General features: G+C 37.2%; 2 protein-coding genes across 2 annotated transcripts; both read left to right on the top strand.

Moving 5' to 3' along the window:
- The first annotated feature begins 216 nt into the window (after nt 1-216).
- myt1a (myelin transcription factor 1a) lies at nt 217-14,211 on the top strand. The gene is made up of 23 exons (XM_073822884.1): nt 217-448; nt 2,875-2,966; nt 3,485-3,539; nt 3,631-3,661; nt 3,766-3,828; nt 3,909-4,144; nt 5,295-6,257; nt 6,341-6,475; nt 7,226-7,316; nt 7,418-7,537; nt 7,937-8,151; nt 8,253-8,443; nt 8,534-8,758; nt 9,298-9,452; nt 9,599-9,661; nt 10,026-10,094; nt 10,441-10,503; nt 10,652-10,735; nt 10,850-11,071; nt 11,901-11,992; nt 12,088-12,191; nt 12,626-12,769; nt 12,886-14,211. The coding sequence occupies exons 3-23, from the start codon at nt 3,485-3,487 to the stop codon at nt 13,027-13,029; spliced, it is 3,465 nt and encodes a 1,154-aa protein (XP_073678985.1). The 5' UTR covers nt 217-448; nt 2,875-2,966; the 3' UTR covers nt 13,030-14,211.
- Nucleotides 14,212-14,924: 713 nt separating this feature from the next.
- On the top strand, nt 14,925-21,793 carry pcmtd2a (protein-L-isoaspartate (D-aspartate) O-methyltransferase domain containing 2a). Its single transcript, XM_073822611.1, has 6 exons — nt 14,925-15,184; nt 17,009-17,320; nt 18,177-18,279; nt 19,298-19,469; nt 19,566-19,689; nt 20,236-21,793. The coding sequence occupies exons 2-6, from the start codon at nt 17,014-17,016 to the stop codon at nt 20,661-20,663; spliced, it is 1,134 nt and encodes a 377-aa protein (XP_073678712.1). The 5' UTR covers nt 14,925-15,184; nt 17,009-17,013; the 3' UTR covers nt 20,664-21,793.
- The last annotated feature ends 44 nt before the right edge of the window (nt 21,794-21,837 follow it).

The raw sequence follows: 21,837 nt of genomic DNA, 5'->3' as shown, positions 1-21,837 counted from the left end.
CGTAAGATTGTAAGTTAAATGTCAAACGACTTTCCTCTTGCGTGTGAGTATTTCATATCGGGTGGGTGGGGGTCAATAGCGGCCCACTCTCCATCTTGTGTTGTACATGATTTACTATGATGATGATGTCACGGCGCAGGGTAGAGGAGGGGTGGACAATGGGCCTGTGAGCGAAAGGTAAGTCAGAATCGTTCGACAAAGCGTGTGGAGAAATGATTTTGGCAGCATTTGTGCTCACATTACCTGTCGATTAATGGATATATGCGTCTTGCCTACAACATGAAGAGGTTTCGGACCGGTCCTGAACGAATTACTAGAGGTTTTTAACGGTAGCGACAGGAGACTCATTCTGAAGGGGAGGTGTACAACACTGAAGTTAACACACAGAGCCTACAAAGAGCAAGAGGCCGCTCGCATCTGCTATAAAAAAAAACGTCGTTTGCTTATGGTATTCTTTTTGTTTACTAATTCGAATGCTGATGTTGGTGAAAATTTCAATGTTTTGGAAAGGTTTGCTGGTTTGGATTTCCGTTACTATTGAAGCCAAATGGACGCCGGACTTGTAATCTCTTAAAGAAGAAGTGCCACCGTGTTTACATTTCTTAAACATTTTGTCTTATTTTCGCTTGATTGCTATACACCACAATTACGTTGTGTAAAAAGAACGATTCTACTGTGTTTTTTGAATAATTGTTTTGTCAGTTACATCGCGGATTTATTTTCAAGAAACCCAAGAACTTAAAAGGGCCTCTATTGCATCTACAACACAATATCCAGCCTCTCATATTACATTTTCAGTGTTGTGCTTGTTTTAAAACAACATTTATAATCGAATCGCAAACGTGGAAGTTCAAAACCAAGCGGAATATTCATTGGAAGTTTGTCGATTCACACAAAGTCAGATGTAGATATACAAATACAATGTTTTTTATAGAAGCGGACAGTCATTAGAAACCCTTAAGCAACGTAAAAGCAGCATATGTTTCGTCTTGTGTGCGTGCGTTATTTACCACAAGCAAAACAATGCAAACGAACCATCTGTTTACTTCAGGCTCGGCCTACATAATGCACTATTCATTTATTAGATTAAAGCCTTTTCTTTCAGTTTTACATTTTAATTGCGCTTTATTCATCGCTTATAGTTGTTTTAGGACCTCTGTAGGTTGGGCTTTAAACGTTATTGCTTTAATAATACAGTCACGGATCTTGTAAACATGTTCTGCTGGATATTGTTTCTCCTCGAGGAAAGTGACAGTGTTTTAAAGGCGGAGGGGTTTGGCTGGTTGTAACTGAAAGGCGTGGTGTGCTAGAAGAGGTTATGCGCAGCAGCATCATGGTGCTTTTTCGAAGTCAAGGGCCTCATGCGACAAAAGAAATACTAATATTAGTCTATACTAAATGTAAGAGCAATTTGTGGCTAACATGCACTCCCATTTGTCTATTTCATGCATGGGCCTACTATATGTGGCCTTTATACATCATTTGAAAGCTTAATAAATAAGCTTTCCATTGATGTATAGTTCGTAAGAAAAGGACAACTATACAACTATTTGAAAACCTGGAATCTGAGGGTGCAAGAAAAGTCAAAATATTGAGAAAATTGCCTTTAAAGTTGTTCAAATGAAGTTTTTAGCAATGCATATTACTATTAAAAATAGGTTTTGATATATTTACGGTAGGAAATTTACAAAATATCTTAATGGAACATGATCGATACTTAATATCCTAATGATTTTTTGGCATAAAAGAAAAATCAATAATTTTGACCCATACAATGTATTTTGGCTTAGTACTAGTTTTGTGGTCCAGGATCACATATGGGAGGCAAACAATATTTTTTGTATGCTGGGAAATACAGCCATTCAAGAGAATGGGCCCTATTTTTTGAGAAAAAAAAAATTTAAAAAGGGATCTCTAAAAATACTCAGGTCAAAAAGTCTGGCATCAGCTCACCATTTTTATCTAGAAATAACATGCCAGAATAAAAATAATCCTTATCTTTTACAAGTTGTTGCCTTTGAAAGTGTCTCTAAGAAGCAATGTTTTGAAGAACATTCTCATTTATGTTACTTGACTCCTAATGTGTTGGAAAATAGGATCAAGAAATATTTTTATTCTTTTCAGAAATATAATGTTCCTCCCTTTTGTATTCATCTTGCCTTTATAGAAAGTTTTCAGCAAATGCACTAAAATCTGTTTAATTGGTTTCCATGCGATCAGACATGGGACATTGAGTTCTAAGAAAGGTTTGCATTGCGTATTGCATCATATGCGGCAAGTGCCGCAATTGTTGCGGTTCTCGAGGGAATTCCCTCCCCTGTTACGTGTGTGACGTGACTGAGCACCAGGTGCTACTTAAAACGTAATCAGACCACATGTAATGACGCCCTGATAAAAACAGCTGGGTCACGGCCGGATCTCTCGTCACCCAGGAAGAATAATCAACACCACAGCCATGAAGGCACGCAGACTCTGTCAGAACGTGATGGACTGTTGAAAGCCCATTCAGTGACCAAAGTGCATGGGTCCTCTGGGGGCTTTTTAATGTTTGCTTTTGGATTAGGGGTGTTCATCTTTGATAGTCATCCTGTGGAAAATGACATTACAATAGTTGCATTTGAATCCGCATTACTGGCATAGACTTGCTTATTTTTGGAGCTCAAAGGCTCAATTGCTTACAAAGAATCTGCGTGTCTTCTTTGTATTTTAGTTTTATTGCATATTTCAAACTAATATTATAAATATATATTAGATATGTAATAAATAGTTGACCTGCTTTAGTGTAACTTTTCATTTGTAATACATAAGTATGCACCTTTTAATATTTGGACATGTTAGACTAAAATTGTTATCTTATCCTTTTTTGTCAAACAGAGAATGAGTTCAGAGGGCAGCTGCTGAGCCAGAGGTGGACACGAGGGGACAGAGTCAGCAGCTGTGAGAACAAGAGGAGTCGGAGACAAAAAGTGAGACATTTTGTGTGTTTGCTTGCGTGTGTGTGTTTTTGTGTGTGTGTGTGTGTGTGTGTGTGTGTGTGTGTGTGTGTGTGTGTGTCAAATTAGCTTCATTTTCATTGATTATCTTTTGTCTTACAGTCTACCACAAAACCAAGGAAGCTAAAAGTACATTTCCTTTTCTGAATCTCTGACATCTTTCTCAGTCTGGGAGGGCCTCATTTCTTTCTTATATTTCACTTTGCTTCCACTAAGGGATGTGCATTTGAAAGAACTTATTGAATGTGTATTATTGATTGAGCTCTTTACAAGCATTTAAGAGGATTGGGGGCTACTCTGGTGTCTGTGAAATCAGACCTCCTCAGATCTGAGGATAAAAATCACAGTCGGAAAGTATAAGAGCTGGAGAACAGTAACAGCTTTTTTATATGTTTTTAGAGACACATTAGAGAAATGGAGAGTGTAAATATCTCAAGACATTAATAAACACCTATAATAATATCATAATCACCCATGTGTTTGTGTTCCAGATGAGCCAAGACACAGATGAGAAGCGAACGAGGACACGCTCAAAAGGAATCAGAGGTGAGAGGCTCTTAAAAACGTAAAAAATATTTTTTGTCCATTTCAGTGAATGTAATAACTGACAGAGCTTTTATCTCTCTCCTTATGTCAGTTCCTCTTGAGCTTGTCGGACAAGAGTACAGGTGAGAGCTTTTATGCTTTGTAGTGTTACACGTCATGTTTATAAAGACTAGAGTTTAGTAGAGTAGGTTAATGACTATAGCTAATGAAAACTCTTGTTTTGCAGCTGCCCTACGCCGGGATGTGACGGCTTAGGCCATGTCAGTGGAAAGTATGCACGACACAGAAGGTAGGTAGTAAGAATTCTGTCTCTTACAGCTGCCTATAAAAAAAACAAAAGGTAAGCAACAGAGTTTTTATCTGTTTCAGTGCATTGGGCTGTCCATTGGCTAAGAAAAGAAAACTCCAGGAGGCCGAGGAGAATCAGCCAGCCGCCAAAAAGAAGCCCAACCCCCTAAAGCTGGCCATGGATGATGGGTTCAATGCAGATAGTGACACAAATAGTGAAACAGAAACAAAAGATGAGGGAGTAGAGTCTGAAGAAGAAAGTGCTGATAAAGAGATGGAAGAAAAAGAAAAAGCACCTACATCAGAAGCAATGACAGGTGGGTAATAACCTATTAACTTTAACCTAATAATTTTTGTTTTTGTAGTTTACTACTTTTTTGTAGTTTGTATTTCACATAAAATACTTGATTCTCAATACTGTGTTGTTACCTGAATGATCCACAGCTGTGTTTTTTTGTTTAGTAATAGTTGTTCTTGAGTCCCTTGTTCCTGAACAGTTAAACTGCTTGCTGTTTTTCAGAAAAAACCTTCAGGTCCCACAAATTATTTGGTTTTTCAGCATTTGTGTGTATTTAAACCCTTTCCAACAATGAGTGTATGATTTTGAGATCCATCTTTTCACACTGAGGACAACTGAGGGACTCATATGCAACTATTACAGAGGGTTCAAATGCTCACTGATGCTTCAGAAGTAAAATGATGCATTAAGAGTTAGGGGTGTAAACTTTTGAACAGAATGAAGATTTTTCTTATTTTGCCTAAATATCATATTTTTCTTTAGTACTGCCCTTCAGAAACTACAGAAGAAACCCCCCAAAAAAAGATGCCCAAAAGAAAAAATAAGTTACATTTACCCTGATATTCAAATTCAAAACGTTATTACCCCCGGCTCTTAATGCTTTGTGTTTCCTTCTGAAGCATCAGTGAGTGTTTAAACCTTCTGTAATACTTGCATATGAGTCCTTCAGTTTTCCTCAATGTGAAAAGATGGATCTCAAAATCATACAGTCATTGTTGGAAAGGGTTCAAACATGCAAACAATGCCGGAAAACGAAAGAATTTGTGGGATCTGAAGGATTTTTCTGAAGAAAACAGCAGTGGATCATTTAGTTAACAACACAGTATTAAGAATGTGTATGAAAACTTTTGAACAGGGTCATTTTTATAAATTTAACTATTGTTTTCTCTATATCTAAACATATTTTATGTGAAATATCTTATTCAGGTCAGTACTAAATAAAAATAACAAGCATTTTGTATGATCCCGCTTATTTTGGTAAAATAATTAACATTTTGCAGATTCTGCAAGGTGTATGTAAACTTTTGACCTCAACTGTATGTACCATGCAGTGCACATACTATAGTCTTTATGTATTTAAGCTTTATTATATGAACATCTGTCACCCTAAATGGTCAAGAAACATCAAGATTTATAATTTATGATTGCCCGTTTTGTCATTCCCTTAGAAGAAATTTCCCAAGTGGATTCAGAAGAGAAAAAGACACCTGTCAGAGAAACATCAAGTCCAGTGCCAGAAAATGAAATTGAGAAAGAAGAAGCCAATATCGAGGCTACATCCATCCAACAAATCACCATGGATACTGAGGCAGAGGAGGGTCTACAGGTCGCCGAAGAGATTCAGGCTCGAGAAGAAGAGGTAGAGGAGGAAGCAGAAGAGATTACAGAGGAGGAGCGAGTGACCCAGCAGCTGAAAGAGACCGACGAGCCTGTGACAACAATTGAGGAAGAAGAAGAGGAGGAGGATGAGGAAGAAGAAGAGGGAGAAGAGGAAACACAATGCTTGAGCCAGAAGAACAACTCGGACCACCAGTACTTCAGCGGGGACTTTGGCAAAATCCAGACCAAAGAGATTGGGGAGATGGAGAAGGACAGTGAAGATGATGACGATGAGGAAGAAGATGAGGAGGAGATCCAATCCCAGGTAGAGCCTTCCTCCCTAATTGCCCCTATCCCCACTGTTTCAGCTCAGGAATTAGACGTGATGACACACGGCAACATAAATCTAAACCTCCCTCTCGGTGAAGACGAGGAGGAAGAGGACGACGAAGAAAGAGATGATGCTTCAGATAAAGACTCACCCACTGTAGTCATCGAGCTGGGTTCAGAGGGAGAGGAAGAGGAAGAAGAGGAAGATGAAGATGATGGAGAAGAAGAGGAGCCTGATGAATTGGACGATGACGAGTTGGAAAGCATGTCACAGAGGTCAGAGGTCACCGATGATTCAGAGACATATGACATGACAAGGGGGAATCTGGGACTTCTGGAACAGGCCATTGCACTGAAAGCCAAACAAACAGGCCCCAGTTCTGAAGAGAGCTGTTCTCCTGGGCAGCAGTGCTATCTCAGCCCAGAGGAGAGGATGAATAAGACCATGGACATCACAGCTCGTAGAGCATACTATGGCAAAGGTGACAGAACATTTCTACCTATCTTTTATCACCCCAATTAAATTCCAATAACATTATCATTGTCTGTTCACTCTTGGGCACAGAAGGTTCTAGATCAGAGAAGAAGGAAATAAAGTGCCCTACACCAGGATGTGATGGGACAGGTCATGTGACTGGATTATACCCACACCACCGCAGCCTTTCTGGGTGCCCACACAAGGACAGAATTCCTCCAGAGAGTAAGGATTGCATTGCACTATTTCATTATTATAATATGTGACACACACATAATATATCTTAATATAAATGTAAAAACATTTACATTTATATACACTACCTGTCAAAAGTTTTTGAACAGTAAGAGTAAGTAAAGTTTAAATGTTATTTTTAAAGGATTTCTGAAGGATCATTTGGCTGGAGTAATGATGCTAAAAATTCAGCTTTAAAATCACTAATAAATTATATTTTAAAATATATTCAAATAGAAAACAAATTCAAATAGTACAAATATTTTACAATTTTACTGTTTTGGTGTACCTTGGATTAAATAAATGCGATGAGACTTCTTTAAAAGTCTTTAAAAAACACATTTAATCACTATTTAAAATATCTTTTTATATATTTCTTTTTTTATATATTTTTATATATAAATATGATTTATTCCTGTGATGGCAAAGTTGAATTTTCAGCAGTTTTCAGTGTCACATGATTCTTCAGAAATCATGCTAATATGCTGATTTGGTGCTCAAAAACATTTTTATTCTTAGCATTGTTCAAAAGAGTTGTGCTGCTTAATATTTTTGTGTAAACTGTGATTTTTTTTATTTTGATATTTGAAAGTTTAAATTAACATTTATTTAAAAAGTATTTTTAATACCTTTTTTTCAACATTATTAATGTCTTTACTGTCACTTTTGGTCATAATCAAACAAATAACATTTGAAAGAGTATAAATATTCAATATACTAATGTGTGTTTTTTGGCACTAGTCTTGGCAATGCACGAGAATGTGCTAAAGTGTCCAACACCTGGATGCACTGGACAGGGACATGTGAACAGCAACCGCAACACACATCGCAGGTACGACTCCTTAACTATTTAAAACTTTTAAGGTTGTCACTTTCCGTTCACATTGGGTTTCCTCTAAAACCATGTGTTTTTCTTCCATTTTACACGTTTAGTCTCTCTGGCTGTCCTATTGCTGCTGCAGGGAAACACAAAAGCCATGAAAAGCTGCCACAGCCGCAGACCTCTGTCAGTGATCCTGTCTGCGGAGGCTCAAACTCTGATAGAGTTCTCAGGTGAGTGTTTTCCTCCACTTTTCAACATCCTAGTTAGAATCTTAAAGATATAGTAATTACTCGCCCTCATGTTGTTCCAAACTCCTAAGACCGAGAGCTTTCTGACCCACCATAGACAGCAAGGGTCCCACAACGGTCAAGGCACAGAAATGCAGTAAGGACATGATTAAAATGGCCCATGTGATATCAGTGGTTCAACTGTAAGCTACGAGTATACTTTTTGTGTGCAAAGAAAACAAAAATAATGAGTTTATTCTACTATTCTTGTTCTCAACGTCATCTGGAGAGTACCACAAAGGTCTTACGGGTTTGGAATAACATGAGAGTCAGTAATTAATGACAGAATTTTCATTTTTGATGGGTAAACATTGTGACTAAAGAATCTTCTCTTCTTTACAGGCCGATGTGTTTTGTAAAACAGCTGGATATCCCTCAGTACGGTAGCTACAGGCCCAATGCCATGCCAGCCACTCCTCGCGCCAACCTGGCAAAAGAGCTGGAGAAGTATTCTAAGGTGTCCTTCGACTATGCAAGCTTCGATGTACAGGTGTTCGGCAAGCGCATGCTTGCACCCAAGATGCCCACCAGCGAAACCTCACCTAAAGCCTTCAAATGTAAGCACCCCCTCATTTCCTTTAAAAGAATGAGTAAGAAACAAACACAACATCTATTATATTATTGCCATGATAATAAACAGCCAAACTGTTCCCCACAGCCTCGTCCCCCAGCCACAGCCTGTCAGGAGGCTACACCAAAAGCAGCTCCTCTTCCACCTCAAGCGGGTACGATTACACCCATGATGCCGAAGCCGCACACATGGCTGCCACTGCCATTCTCAACCTGTCCACCCGCTGCTGGGAGAGGCCAGAAAACCTTAGCACCAGACAGCCAGAACTGGCTAGCAAAGTGAGTTCCTCTCTATTTGTATCTGGAAAGTTGGGTTCCAACATCCACATTATATACGCTATATTCTAATTATTATCTCCTACAATCTAGGACATGGACATTGAGGTGGATGAGAATGGCACCCTGGACCTAAGCATGAAGAAACCCAAAATGGAAGGAGTCAGGTCACCAGACCCATCTTCCTCATCGTCATCATCTTCTCAACACCATGGCGTCACCTCACCCCACTCTAGCCACACCTACAAACAAGAGGAGTGGGAGGGGCCTCTGGACTACACCAAGTCAAACCGACAAAAAGAGGAGGAGCCAGAGGAGGTAAATGTATATTAAATCGTGGTTGACAGCAAACCTTAAAAGGATAGTTCACTCAAAAATGAAAGTTCTGTCATTAATTATTCACCCTAATGTCATTCCAAACCTGTAAGACCTTCATTTATCTACACAAATTAAGATATTTTTGATCAAATCTAAGAGCTTTCTGACCCTGCATGGACAGCAATGCAGCTACCACTTTCTAGGCCCACAAAAAGTATTCTCATAGCTTCATAACATTGTGGTTAAACCACTGATGTCACATGGACTATTTTAATGATGTCCTAACTACCTTTCTGGGCCTTTAACATGGTAGCTCCATTGCTATTTAGGGTCAAAAAGCTCTTGGATTTCATTAAAAATATCTTAATTTGTGTTCCAAAGATGAAGGTCTTATGGGTTTGGAACGACATGAAGGTGAGTAATTAATGACAGAATTTTTGGATGAACTATCCCTTTAAGACGTTAGGCATTCCATGAAATAAACTGTCACCTTTTGCACCTGTTTGACAGTTGTCTGTTGTGATGTTCTATGTCCTCAGATCGAGTACACCACACACTCATACGCCTCCTCTGATGGAGAAGACGACGATGCCACTCAGGAGAGCATGGAGGACAGGAAGTACCCTGGTGAGGTCACAACCTCCAGCTTCAAGGTCAAATTCCAGCCCAAGGACAGCAAGAAAGAGATCTTGCTGTAAGTGTCTGCTGCAACAACAGACTTATTTAAACATAAAACACATCTGCTAGGCCAATAAAGGAAGTCTGTAAACGTCTTGCAAAGGTTAATAAATCACTAGAATGATTCCACAGGGATTTAATACTCCCTTTATCTCCCTCCAGATGTCCCACTCCAGGTTGTGATGGCAGTGGACATATAACTGGGAACTATGCATCACACCGCAGGTATGCCAGGGAAGCTGACACAATATTTCTAGTTTGATCAGTCCTACTTGTTTTTCTTTTTTTCTTTATGTTTTCCTCTCTGCCAAACCCTTACAGCTTCTGCTCTCTATATTGACTGCAAACAAATGCTATATGTCTCTTTAATGCTATTGGCCAACTCATTTACTCACATCTCTTTGTAGTTAATTTAGGTTACATCATATGTATTTTTGTATGATTTTTAGCAAAATGATATTTGCTAAAATACATACATAGAAATGACACATCAGTCACGTACTACAGAATACATATATATCTCTTTCATCTTGAATTAAATCCTCTTCCCTCTATTCTTTCTTTCTGGTGTTTTTCGACTGTTCTACAGTCTCTCTGGTTGTCCCCTTGCTGATAAAAGTCTTCGGACCCTCATGGCTGCCCACACTGCTGAACTCAAGTATGTCTGTGCTCTAAGTTTTCCTCTAATGAATCCTCACCAAACTTCACTGATTACTGCTTTTGTTTGACTCTACTGAATACTGCTGTTACTGCAAAACACTATTTACTGTCCCTTTTGCTGGCTATTCTTGCACTCTTTGAACCAGTAATCACTTTACATTTTCAGTGGCCAAAAATATAATTTTTCTGGACTGTGTCCTAGAGATGCATCAAACCAGCTGAGACACATTAAGCATCCAGGCTGAGACCCAAATGTTTATATAGACCTCCAGTATGACTGTATGTGTGATATTTTAATTGTCTTAGTGTTCATGCTAACCTGTCTTTCTCTGTGTGACCTCCAGATGCCCTACCCCAGGTTGTGATGGATCAGGACACATCACTGGAAACTATGCTTCCCATAGAAGGTATTAATTATAAAAATAGTACATACACTGTACCAGCTTTCAAGATGCACTTTAGGATTCAGCATGAAGCTTTGCAACTATTCTTGTATTAAAAATATCAAACTGCTCATGTAGAAAAATAATATGATTTACATTTTCTCTATTACAGTCTGTCTGGATGTCCACGTGCCAAGAAGGGAGGAATCAAAACCACCCCGACTAAGGATGACAAGGAAGATTCTGAGCTCCTAAAGTAAGTTTTTTTTAACAAAACAATCTGTACAAAAACAGTGCATTTATTGAGCACAGCCTGTATCTTTAGAGAATGCCAAACCTGATTGCCAGTTCATCACTTACCTCTCTATAGGTGCCCGGTGCCAGGTTGTGACAGTCTGGGGCATATCAGTGGGAAATACGCCACCCACCGCAGTGCCTATGGGTGCCCGCTGGCAGCACGCCGGCAGAAGGAGGGCATGTTAAATGGCACACCATTCTCCTGGAAGGCCTTCAAGACTGAGGGCCCGACCTGCCCCACGCCAGGATGTGATGGATCAGGACATGCCAACGGCAGCTTTCTCACTCATCGCAGGTACAGATGGGGCCTGGTGAAATTTACAGATAAATATTAGTATTATAGTATTAAATATTCCAGATATAGGGCTAAAACTATGCATTTTCTATACTAGATATACAGTTGAGGTCAAAAGTTTACATACACCTTGCAGAATCTGCAAAATGTTAATTATTTTACCAAAATAAGAGGGAACATACAAAATGCATGTTATTTTTTTATTTAGTACTGACCTAAAAAATTTTGAGATCTCAAAATCTCATTGTTGGAAAGGGTTCAAATACACAGATATGCTAAAAAAAACTAAAAATTAGTGGGACCTGAAGGATTTTTCTGAAGAACAGCAGGCAGCTTAACTGTTCAGGACAAACAAGGTACTCATGAACAACTATCACTAAAAAAAAAAAAAAAAAAAAAAAAAAAAACACAGCTGTGGATCATCCAGGTAACAACACAGTATAAAGAATCAAGCGTATGTTAACTTTTGAACGGTGTCATTTTTATAAATTCAACTATTATTTTCTCTCGTGGACTATATATAAATCGCTTTTTATGTGAAATATCTTATTCAGGTCAGTACTAAACAAAAAACAAGCATTTTGTATGATCCCTCTTTATTTTGTTAAAATAATTAACATTTTGTAGATTCTGGAAGGTGTATGTAAACTTTTGACCTCAACTGCATAACAAAAACTAAATGTCTTGGAAATTATATAGAAATATGTTTTGAAATATTAGAAATGCCTGTTCTTGGCTTTCTGGGGTTACTGAGGGATGATGTAATAAAAACAGTTAGTCTAAGACAATAAACTGTTTCATATCTCATAATCATAATGTATTTCTACAGTCTTTCAGGTTGCCCTAGAGCTTCAGCTAACAAGAAGAGAGCCAGGTTCCCAGGAGATGATTATATCAGCAAGAAATTCAGGGCAAGTGATGGTAAGATCAAATATAATTTGCTTCTATTATTTCGTTCCCATTATGTTCATTCTGTGCTCGTCATTAACATACGCACTGTTTTTCTATCCTATCAGTTCTTGACAATGATGAAGACATAAAGCAGCTGAACAAAGAGATCAATGAACTGAATGAGTCGAACTCTGAAATGGAAGCAGACATGGCCAACCTCCATACACAGGTCTGATTTTATTAAATACATGCATACTATTCAAAAGTTTGGGGTCGGTAAGATTTTTAAAAATGTTTTTGAAAGAAGTCTCTTATGACCACCAAAGCTGCATTTATTTGGTCAAGAATACAGTAAAAACAGTAATATTGTCTTTAAGTCTTAATACTGTCACTTTTGATTAATTAATTGCATCCTTTCTGAATAAAGCAATTTATTTCCTTCAGATTTAAATATCTTACTGATCCCAAACTTTTAAACAGTGCACTTATAAGCAACTTTGTAATCTGAGCATATATCATAAGGCCCTTCACTGCTAACCTGATAATGATTTACAGTACTTCAAATACTATATTACAAATGGCAGTATTTTATCATCACAAAGATATACTACACATCTTGATCTTGGAGCTGTTGTTTATTCATGCATTTCTATCTCTCAATAGATCTCATCTATGGAGAAGAATCTCAAGAGCATGGAGGAAGAGAATAAGCTCATAGAGGAGAAGAATGAGGCTCTGTTCATGGAACTGTCAGGCCTAAGCCAGGCTCTTATCCGCAGCCTTGCCAACATCCGTCTACCACAGATGGTCAGTCCGCTCGCTATCTATTACCTTTTATGACTACGCCCAACAAACACAAGTACTGTACATTATACTTTTATGTAGCTTGCTTTTAACAAACCATTATCTGTTGTTTACCACAGCAAGAGCCCATCACCGAGCAGAATTTCGACACCTACGTGGACACACTGACCCACATGTTCACCGATAAGGAATGCTATCAGAACCCAGAGAACCGAGCCCTACTCGAGTCGATCAACCAGGCCGTCAAAGGCATCGAGGTGTGAGCAGAGGAGCGGCATGCTGCAAGACACTGTGGGTTAAATAACCAGACCAACAACATGAAAATACTGTTTAAGGACATTCAGGTTTTGTACGTGGCAGCCTCTGTAAACGAGGAGCGTCACGAGATCCGCGGAAGTCAGAGAAAAGGACCAAATCCCAATTCCAAATTATGCTGCTTAGCAATTTTGATGAGATACATGATCCTTTGCCTCTTAAACCAAGCTGGCTCTTCTTGTTTTGGGGTATCTTTTGGAGCATTTGTTACTGTTTTATAGAGCAACTTTCACCGACACTGATCTGCCTTTCTTACTTCCCTCAGTGCATGGAGGTTGCCGTGAACAATAAGTCGTGAGATTGTCGTGCGTCTGTGGAGGAGAGTCTATGTGTGTATGAGTAACAGAGTGTTTTATGTGTAACGTCCGAAGGTGAATTCACAATTAATGACCTCCATTGACAAAATATGATTAGTATGCAGCACTGCTACATCCGATCCCTGTATGATAATGTCGTCTCATATTTGGTGTAAATGCGCTCCTGTTCCATTCAGTAATATTTATCGTATTTGAGAACATAGATATTGCACTTCCATGAATAGTTTGTAGTTCCATCGTCATGTTATTATTGTAATTATGATTATGATTATTATTATGGCTATTTAAATTGGGTCCTTGAAATGTAAGTTTAATTTATTATTTATTCATGTTAAGGATTATTTTGTTTATTTATTAATCAGTGTCTATTTATGGACAATTTATTTCACAAAGCAAAATTCTATACACAGCTTTTAAACAGTTATTAAGAGGAGAGACGTTGCCCTCTGCGTTGTGAAAGAGGCAATATTTTAAGAATATGGACAGCAAATTGTTTTATAAACCTTCCTATTTATTTTAAAGACAGAGATTTATAATCTCTTTTTTAAGTGCAAATATTTTCTACCTAACGATTTTTATATTGTTTTTTAATATTCTTCTTTATTTAATGAGTTCTGTTTTCCATAAAGTATTTTGACACCCTCCAGAGTGAAGTGGGTTGAACAGATATGATGTATTTATTGTTATTTATTTAGTATTTAAGAACAAATTGAATGGAGATCTTGTGGCATATTTATTTTGTAAATGTCTCTGTGTTAGTGGTTGCTGCATATGGATAGTCTTTGCCCATGTTGTTGATAAAATAAATGGGAATTCTATCACCTACATCAGAGAGTATGTCATATTTAATACTAATGTTTTTTTTTATTTTTTTATTGAGTTATTATGACTGCATATTTACAAGCTTGTATTTGCCCTTGATCCAACAGTGATATTCTGTGAGATACTGGTCAGTCCCAATCATTTTGAATTCTCTGACATTTATTAGACCAAAGATGAAATACAAACCAAACGTTCTCTCAGTAGGATACTTGGCTGACATCTGCTGGATACAAAATTATTCAGTCACGATTTCTGTTCAGCTGAAAAAAAAAAAAACATATTTGTACTTGTCAATATTAATATTAAGCCGAATATTCATAAAATGACTAATAATAAAAACCCAAATGTTTTTTAAATAACCTTACAACAACATTGTAAGTCCGCAGAGAGATAATTTTAAAATAGTCACATTTTAAAGGAGAACATATCTAGTTGTCACGACTTTTAAATGTTATCGATGTATTATAAAAAAACAAACAAAAAAAAAAAACATTAATGTTTAATGACTGTGGAATGGCAGGTTCCCTTGTGACAACTTACCCCATACGGTGTGACATCACGCCCTTGCAAATTTCCGTTTATTTCGCTATCTTTATCAACTCCAGAGACTGCTGTGTTTATGAATATGTCATAAAATAATGTAGTGCAGGACCCATGTGCTCCATGGCCCATATTTCTGTTTGTGTGCGTGACGTCACGGAGTCAGCTGGCCAATGTTTACATCCAGCGCTGCTCGCCGTGAACGTTTATGGGAAGAAACCGAGAGATAGAAACAACAGGAGACCGAATAGTTAACCGAATAGACAGCATAAACAGACTATAATCAGGGTGTTTGAGGGTGTCAGACGATTCAGCTCGGTCGAATGTGAAATCGTCGGGGTGTTTCCCGTGACGAGTTTATACCCAAAACACCCCCATCCTGATTTCTCCCGTCTTTGTCTTCATTTGGCTCTACTTTTTGCAGGTAAGCGCATTATATGAGTCGTGCTCGCTGTTATATACTATAATTCCAGCGTGGTAATAGAATAATAAACTCTTGGTTAGTGCATTTTCACTGAGCCTAACCAGTAGTTTAGCTTGCTGGTTGAACAGCAGGTCGTGCAGATTAAAAACAACGGGCTTGTTTATGTTATTTCATATTTAACTGTATTTGATAAACTACCCGGATGTTCAACAAAACACTGCACAATATGCGTTTGTTAGCGAATGGCGCAGCTGCATTTGAGAGCGCGGTGATTGGTGGGAACATTCCTCACATCTGCAGTTTCTACACAGCGTCTCTGGGGAAGCTTTAACTTTCCAGCAACGCAGCCTAGCGCCACCATCCGTTAACTAAGCAGAAATGCTGTTTTGCTAGGCCCAAAACATGTGCAGTAGCCCCAAAAAGTATTTAGACATGTATGTGTCATTGCATTAGATAACAAATATTAGTGGCATTTAAAGAAGTACAACACTAACACACTTCTTAAGCAAGATAGTTCTCAAAAAGAAGTCTTAAACTTATGAACTCAATATATAGTTTTAAGAATGATTACAAAATGTATTTGGACAAATTCTGGATGTCAGACAGTAGCCAGATGTATAAATATATATGCAATCGTTCATCTTTTAGAGAAGTGGTTCTTAACAGGTGGGTCACAATCTAAATGGTTGGCTGAGACAGCAATGCATATTGCATTATATGTATTTTCTACAAAAACTTATAAACTTCAACTAATATGATTGTGTATAGTTATGATAGCAAAATGAACAGGCTCACCACAATTTGTCAACCTGAATTTGATTTGTATGGTTAATTATTGGCTGCCAAGAGCAAGGAACCATCAAACTCTAAAAGAAACTTAACTAAAATTAAGACATTTGGGGGCAGTTGGTAGTATAATATATATTTTTTTATTTTAACAAATTAATATTTTTATTAAGCTTAGATGCATTAAACTGATCATAAGTGACAGAAAAGGTTTCTATTTGAAATAAATGCGGTTCTTTTAAAAAAGTCTGTTAATAAAAAAGTTAATAAATAAATAAACAAACAAACAGTACAGTTGTTTTCAACATTCATAATAGTAGGAAATGTTTCTTGAGCACCAAATCAGCATTTCGCAAAAGACTGGAGTAAAGATGTTGAAAATTCAGCCTTGCCATCACAGAAATTTTAAAAATATATTCACATAAAAAGTTATTTTAATTTGTAATAATATTTCACAACATTACTGTTTTACTGTATTTTGAATCAAATAAATAAGGCCTTGGTGACTTTTCAAGAGCATTAAAAATATTACTGAATTCGATTTTGAACAGTAGCGTTTGACCTAACCATGTTTTGCTTAAGTTTTTTTGCTTTAATTGTTAATGATACCTTTTTACACCATAGACTGAACAAAATTAAGCATTGCTTGGTAATTGGTCAACAAAGTATTGATAGTTGTATAAATATTGTCATACTAACAGTTTATTTTTGGTTGATTGTAATCCATTACTATCTTGTCATATTTTATTACCATTTTCTAAACTATAGTGAATAAACTGTGATAATGTGAGAAATGTTGAAGATGTCTAAATAAATTTTGGTTTGACTGTATATGTTACTCAGTCTTGGTACTGTGTTGGGATACCACTTTCCTGAAGCAAAATAATTTCTGTTACAGCAAGAAACAAATAAAAGTGGTCAGTTCAACTTTTTTTAAAGGCCCAAATCAACAATATGTTGCCACTTTTTAATCTTCATTTATGTGCACACTTACATGTCTTTTATTTTCTTCCTTTCCCTTTTTCCCCTAACAAATAGCTAAAATGGGAGGTGCGGTCAGTGCTGGGGAAGACAACGACGAGTTAATTGACAACCTGAAGGAGGCCCAGTACATTCGCTCAGATCTGGTTGAACATGCATTCAGAGCCATTGATCGTGCTGACTACTATCTGGAAGAATTCCGTGACAGTGCCTACAAGGATCTGGCCTGGAGACACGGCAACATCCACCTCTCTGCACCCTGTATCTACTCTGAAGTGATGGAGGCTCTAGACCTACAGCCTGGCTTGTCCTTTCTTAACCTGGGCAGTGGCACAGGCTACCTCAGCACAATGGTGGGACTTATACTAGGTGAGTTCTTAGAGAATATGAAGGCTATGATTTTGTTCTGCCATCATTTACTTCCCTCATTTTGTTCCAAACCTGTGTGGCTTTCTTTCTACTGGGGAACACAAAAGAAGTTATTTTTTAAGAATGGTAACTAAACAGTTTCTAAACAGACTTCTGTTGTGTTTTTTTTTTCCATACAATGGAAATCAATGAGAACCAAAACTGTTTGGTTACCATAATTTTTCAAAATATCTTCTTTTGTGTTCACGAAAAAAAAAAAAAAAAAAAAAAAAGTCATACAGCTTTGGAATGCATAAGGGTGAGTAAATGATGACAAGATTTCATCGCGTTTGAGTTTTTAACATTGAACCCTGTTTTTTTTTTCTCAGTACATTTTCTGCACATGCTATAATATGTGACCCTGGACCACAAAACCAGTCATAAGGTTAAATTTTACAAAACTGAGATATATACAGCTCAATAAATAAGCTTTCTATTGATTTATAGTTTGTTAGGATAGGACGATATTTGGCCGAGATACATCTATTTGAAAATCTGGAATCTAAGGGTGCAAAAAAATCAAAATACTGAGAAAATCACCTTTAAAGTTGTCCAAATTAAGTTCTTAACAATGCATAATACTAATCAAAAATTACATTTTGATAGGTTTACAGAAGGAATTTTACAAAAAATCTTAATGTAACACGATCTTTACTTAATTTCCTAATGATTTTTGACATAAAAGAAAAATCAATAATTTTGACCCATACAATGTATTTTTGGCTATTGCTACAAATATACCCCAGCGACTTAAGACTGGTTTTGTGGTCCAGGGTCACATATGTGATCACTGACTTTATCTGTGTCATATTTTCAGGGCCATTTGGTGTGAATCATGGTGTGGAACTGCATGAAGATGTTATAGAATATGCTTATCAGAAGCTGGACTTCTTCATTAAGACAAATGATAGTTTTGACAGGTCTAGTAGCTTTTGGCTTTTTGCTTTTGTACTAAACTCATGCAAAATAAAGTACAGTGCCTTGCGAAAATATTTATACCCCTTCATTTTTTTCACATTTATTTATGTTTCAGCCTTATGTTAAACTGCTTTAAATTATATATTTTTTTCCACATCAATCTACACTCCATACACCATAATTACAAAGCGCAAAACAGGTTTGTAACAACTTTGCAAATTGATTAGAAATAAAAAACGGAAATGATTCCATTGTATAAGTATTCTGGGCCACTTGAAATTTAGCTCAGGAGCACTCATATTGCTTGTAGATGTTATTACACTTTGAGTGGAGTTATACTGTGGCAAATTCATTTGAATGAATATGATTTGGAAAGGCACACACCCCTCAGAAAAAGGTCTAACAGCTGAAAATGCATATCAGAGCAAAAACCAAGCACTGAGGTCAAAATAACTGCCTGTAGAGCTCAGAAACAGGGTTGTGTCAAGGCACAGATCTGGGGAAGAATTTAGAAAAATTCTTCTGCATTAAAGGTTCACCAAAGCATGTAGCCTCCATTATCCATAATGGAAGACACTTGGAACAACTAGGACTCTTCCTAGAGCTGGCCTCCTGGCCAAACTGAGCAATTGATGGAGAAGAGGCTTGTTTATACTGGTGACCAAGAAGCTGATGGTCACTCTAGTTGAGCTCCGTGATCATATATGCAGATGGAAGAAACTTACAGAAGGACAAACATCACTGCAACACTCCACCAATCCGGCTTCTTCAACTAAGTACTGAGACAAGGGTATGAATATTTATGCAATGTACTTATTTCAATATTTTATTTTTAATAAATTTGCAAAGTTGTCACAAATCTGTTGTCATTATGGTGTATGGAGTATAAATTGATGTGGGGAAAAAAGTAATTTAAAGCAGTTTAACATAAGGCAGCAACATAAAACGTGAAAAATACGAAGGGAGTATGAATACTTTCGCAAGGCACTATAACTGACATTGTTCATATTTTTGGTCTAGGTTTGAGTTCTGTGAGCCTTCCTTTGTGGTGGGCAACTGTCTGGAGATTGCCCCAGAAAGCAGGCAGTATGACAGGGTTTATTGTGGCGCAGGGGTCCAGAGGGAACATGAAGACTACATGAAGAAGCTGTTGAAGGTTGGGGGTATCTTAGTACTGCCTCTGGAAGAAAAGGTGAATAAAGCAATTTTACAGTGCATCTGGTTTGTCCAGCAGGGATACATTATTCATGAAATTTATATACGTCTATGCATTTCTAATTTGTTCTAGCTCACCAAAATTACTCGGACAGGATATAACACATGGGAGACGAGAAAGATAATTGCTGTGTCCTTCGCACCACTTGTGCTCCCTAAACACAGGGAAAATGGCAAACCGAGAGCAGTGTCTCTACGTAAGTCACCTGCTGTATTTTATGTATACAAATGATATGAAAACTGGAGTCATAACTGCTGAAAATCTGGCTTTGCTATCACAGGAATAAATTAAATTAGAAAAATAATCAAATAAATGCATCTATGGAGAGACGTGTTTCAAAAAATAAAAAAGAATCTTACCAGCCCAACTTCTTAACTGTAGTGGATTAGTTAAAGGATTAGTTCACTTCCAAGATGTTCATGTCTTGCTTTCCTCAGCTGAAAAGAAATTAATGTTTTTGAGGAAAACATTCCAGAATCTTTTCTCCATAAAGTGGTTCCAATGAGTTAAAGGTCAACCCGTTTTCTCCACTATATGGAGAAAAATCCTGGAATGTTTTCCTTAAAAACCTAAATTTCTTTACGACTGAAGAAAGAAAGACATGAACATCTAGGATGGCATGGGGGTGAGTAAATTATCAGGAAATTTTTATTCTGGAAGTAAACTAATCATTTAAGTACAATAATAATATTTAGTCTATATTCTTAAATGCATTAAAAAAAACCCCTTGTTTCATGTTCAGCTGCCATGTTCGAGGTGCGGAGTCTTCAGGATTTGGCTCGCATCACCATCCGTCACATTCTAAAGAAATCCGGGTCTGGATCCTTGCCGCTACCTCGGAGAACTGGACTGAAGCGAAGAAATCACCTTAAACAGAAACGGGAGCACCGTGACACCCCTCTTCTCACTAATAGTTATTTGTTCATGAGTCGCTTGATTCCCGGACCCATGGACAACAACAACAACCAGTCATCCACAGACAATGAGGATGAAGATGAAGACTGCAGAAGGGTTTGTGAACAACTAGAGGAGAAAGAAGAGAATGAGAGGAGGAACGAAGGCAGTGTTTTGGTGATAGAGACTCCAGTGAACCTCTTAAGAGAGAGGATCCTTAGCCTGCCTTTGCCAGAGCCTCTCAAGATGTATCTTCTTTACTATAGAGAGAAGTAAAGTTGTCCTTTCAGTGAATAGTCTCTTCTAAACTACTCACATCTAGCACTGTCGCATCAAGAATCCATGGCTTTTTAGTCGCCCACTTTTGCATTATCCTGGTAACCTTTCTCATAGAACTGCACCACTGTTTGTTCTGCCAAGTCAATTTTGTGAGGAAATTCTAATTTGGTTTTGAATGCCAACCATAACCATGGAATCAAGAAACAGAGTGAAAACTGATTTATTAATCTGCGTTTCATGTTATTTGTGCAGTGACGTTTTCAACAGTTTACTAAAACATTAATGCAGTGTATTCTCACTTGTTTTGTGTGTTATATACCATTTAGTTTCAGCTCATAGATTTACTATGAAAAGTCAAAACCTAAATATTCTTCTGATGTATGGATTTGTAAAAAATGTCTAATTGTGTGCTGAATTACACTTATATTGTGTAAAAAAAAAAACAATGGCACGTTTAAAAAAAATGTGATCGTCCAATATAATGTCGTACAATTTCAGGGATTTCAAAATGAAAGGCTGATTATAAGGTGTTTTGGCAATTTGAAATAGTTTTGGGTTTGTACTGTTTTCAGGGCCTTTGCGTTTGCTTTTTGCTATATAAAAGGTATAGTATATAGTTGTGTAACAAGTTATAAAATGGTGCTCTGAATTGTGGTCATGCTCTGATGTGCACTTTGTCCAGTGATGTAGAATGCACTAATTTAAAAAAAAAAAAACTGTTTTGAATTATACATTTATATTGTCTATTATCATGACCAAAATCCTTCACCTTAAAAATTATTAGCATTATGCAAATGAGAGTGTGCATGTGGCATACTATTAACAAAAGCTTGCATCAGTTCAGTGAGGTGCCAAATGTAGCAAAGACTAGAGGGTTCGAATTGACTTGATGTGTAAATCAATTTGCCGTTTTTGGAGAACACAAACCAAAGTATTATGTCTGTATTCTGATACATAAACTCAGACCGTAGTCTCTGCAACCGTTTAATGGAAAATTAAATAAAGTCTAAACACTGATAAACATTGGGCTCACATGTGAGACAGATTAAATAATTAAATGTGTAATTTAGATTTTTAAAAGTGTGGACCATACTTTATGCATTATTATGAGGGCTGGATATAATAAATACTTCATAAATGGGTGACATGCTGTGAAAACAAATACAATGAT

This window comes from Garra rufa, chromosome 18 (genome assembly GCF_049309525.1).
Source record: "Garra rufa chromosome 18, GarRuf1.0, whole genome shotgun sequence".
In the NCBI taxonomy this organism is placed as follows: Eukaryota; Metazoa; Chordata; class Actinopteri; order Cypriniformes; family Cyprinidae; genus Garra; species Garra rufa.
Note: the sequence above shows the minus strand (reverse complement) of the source record. Positions and strands in the feature narration are given on the sequence as shown.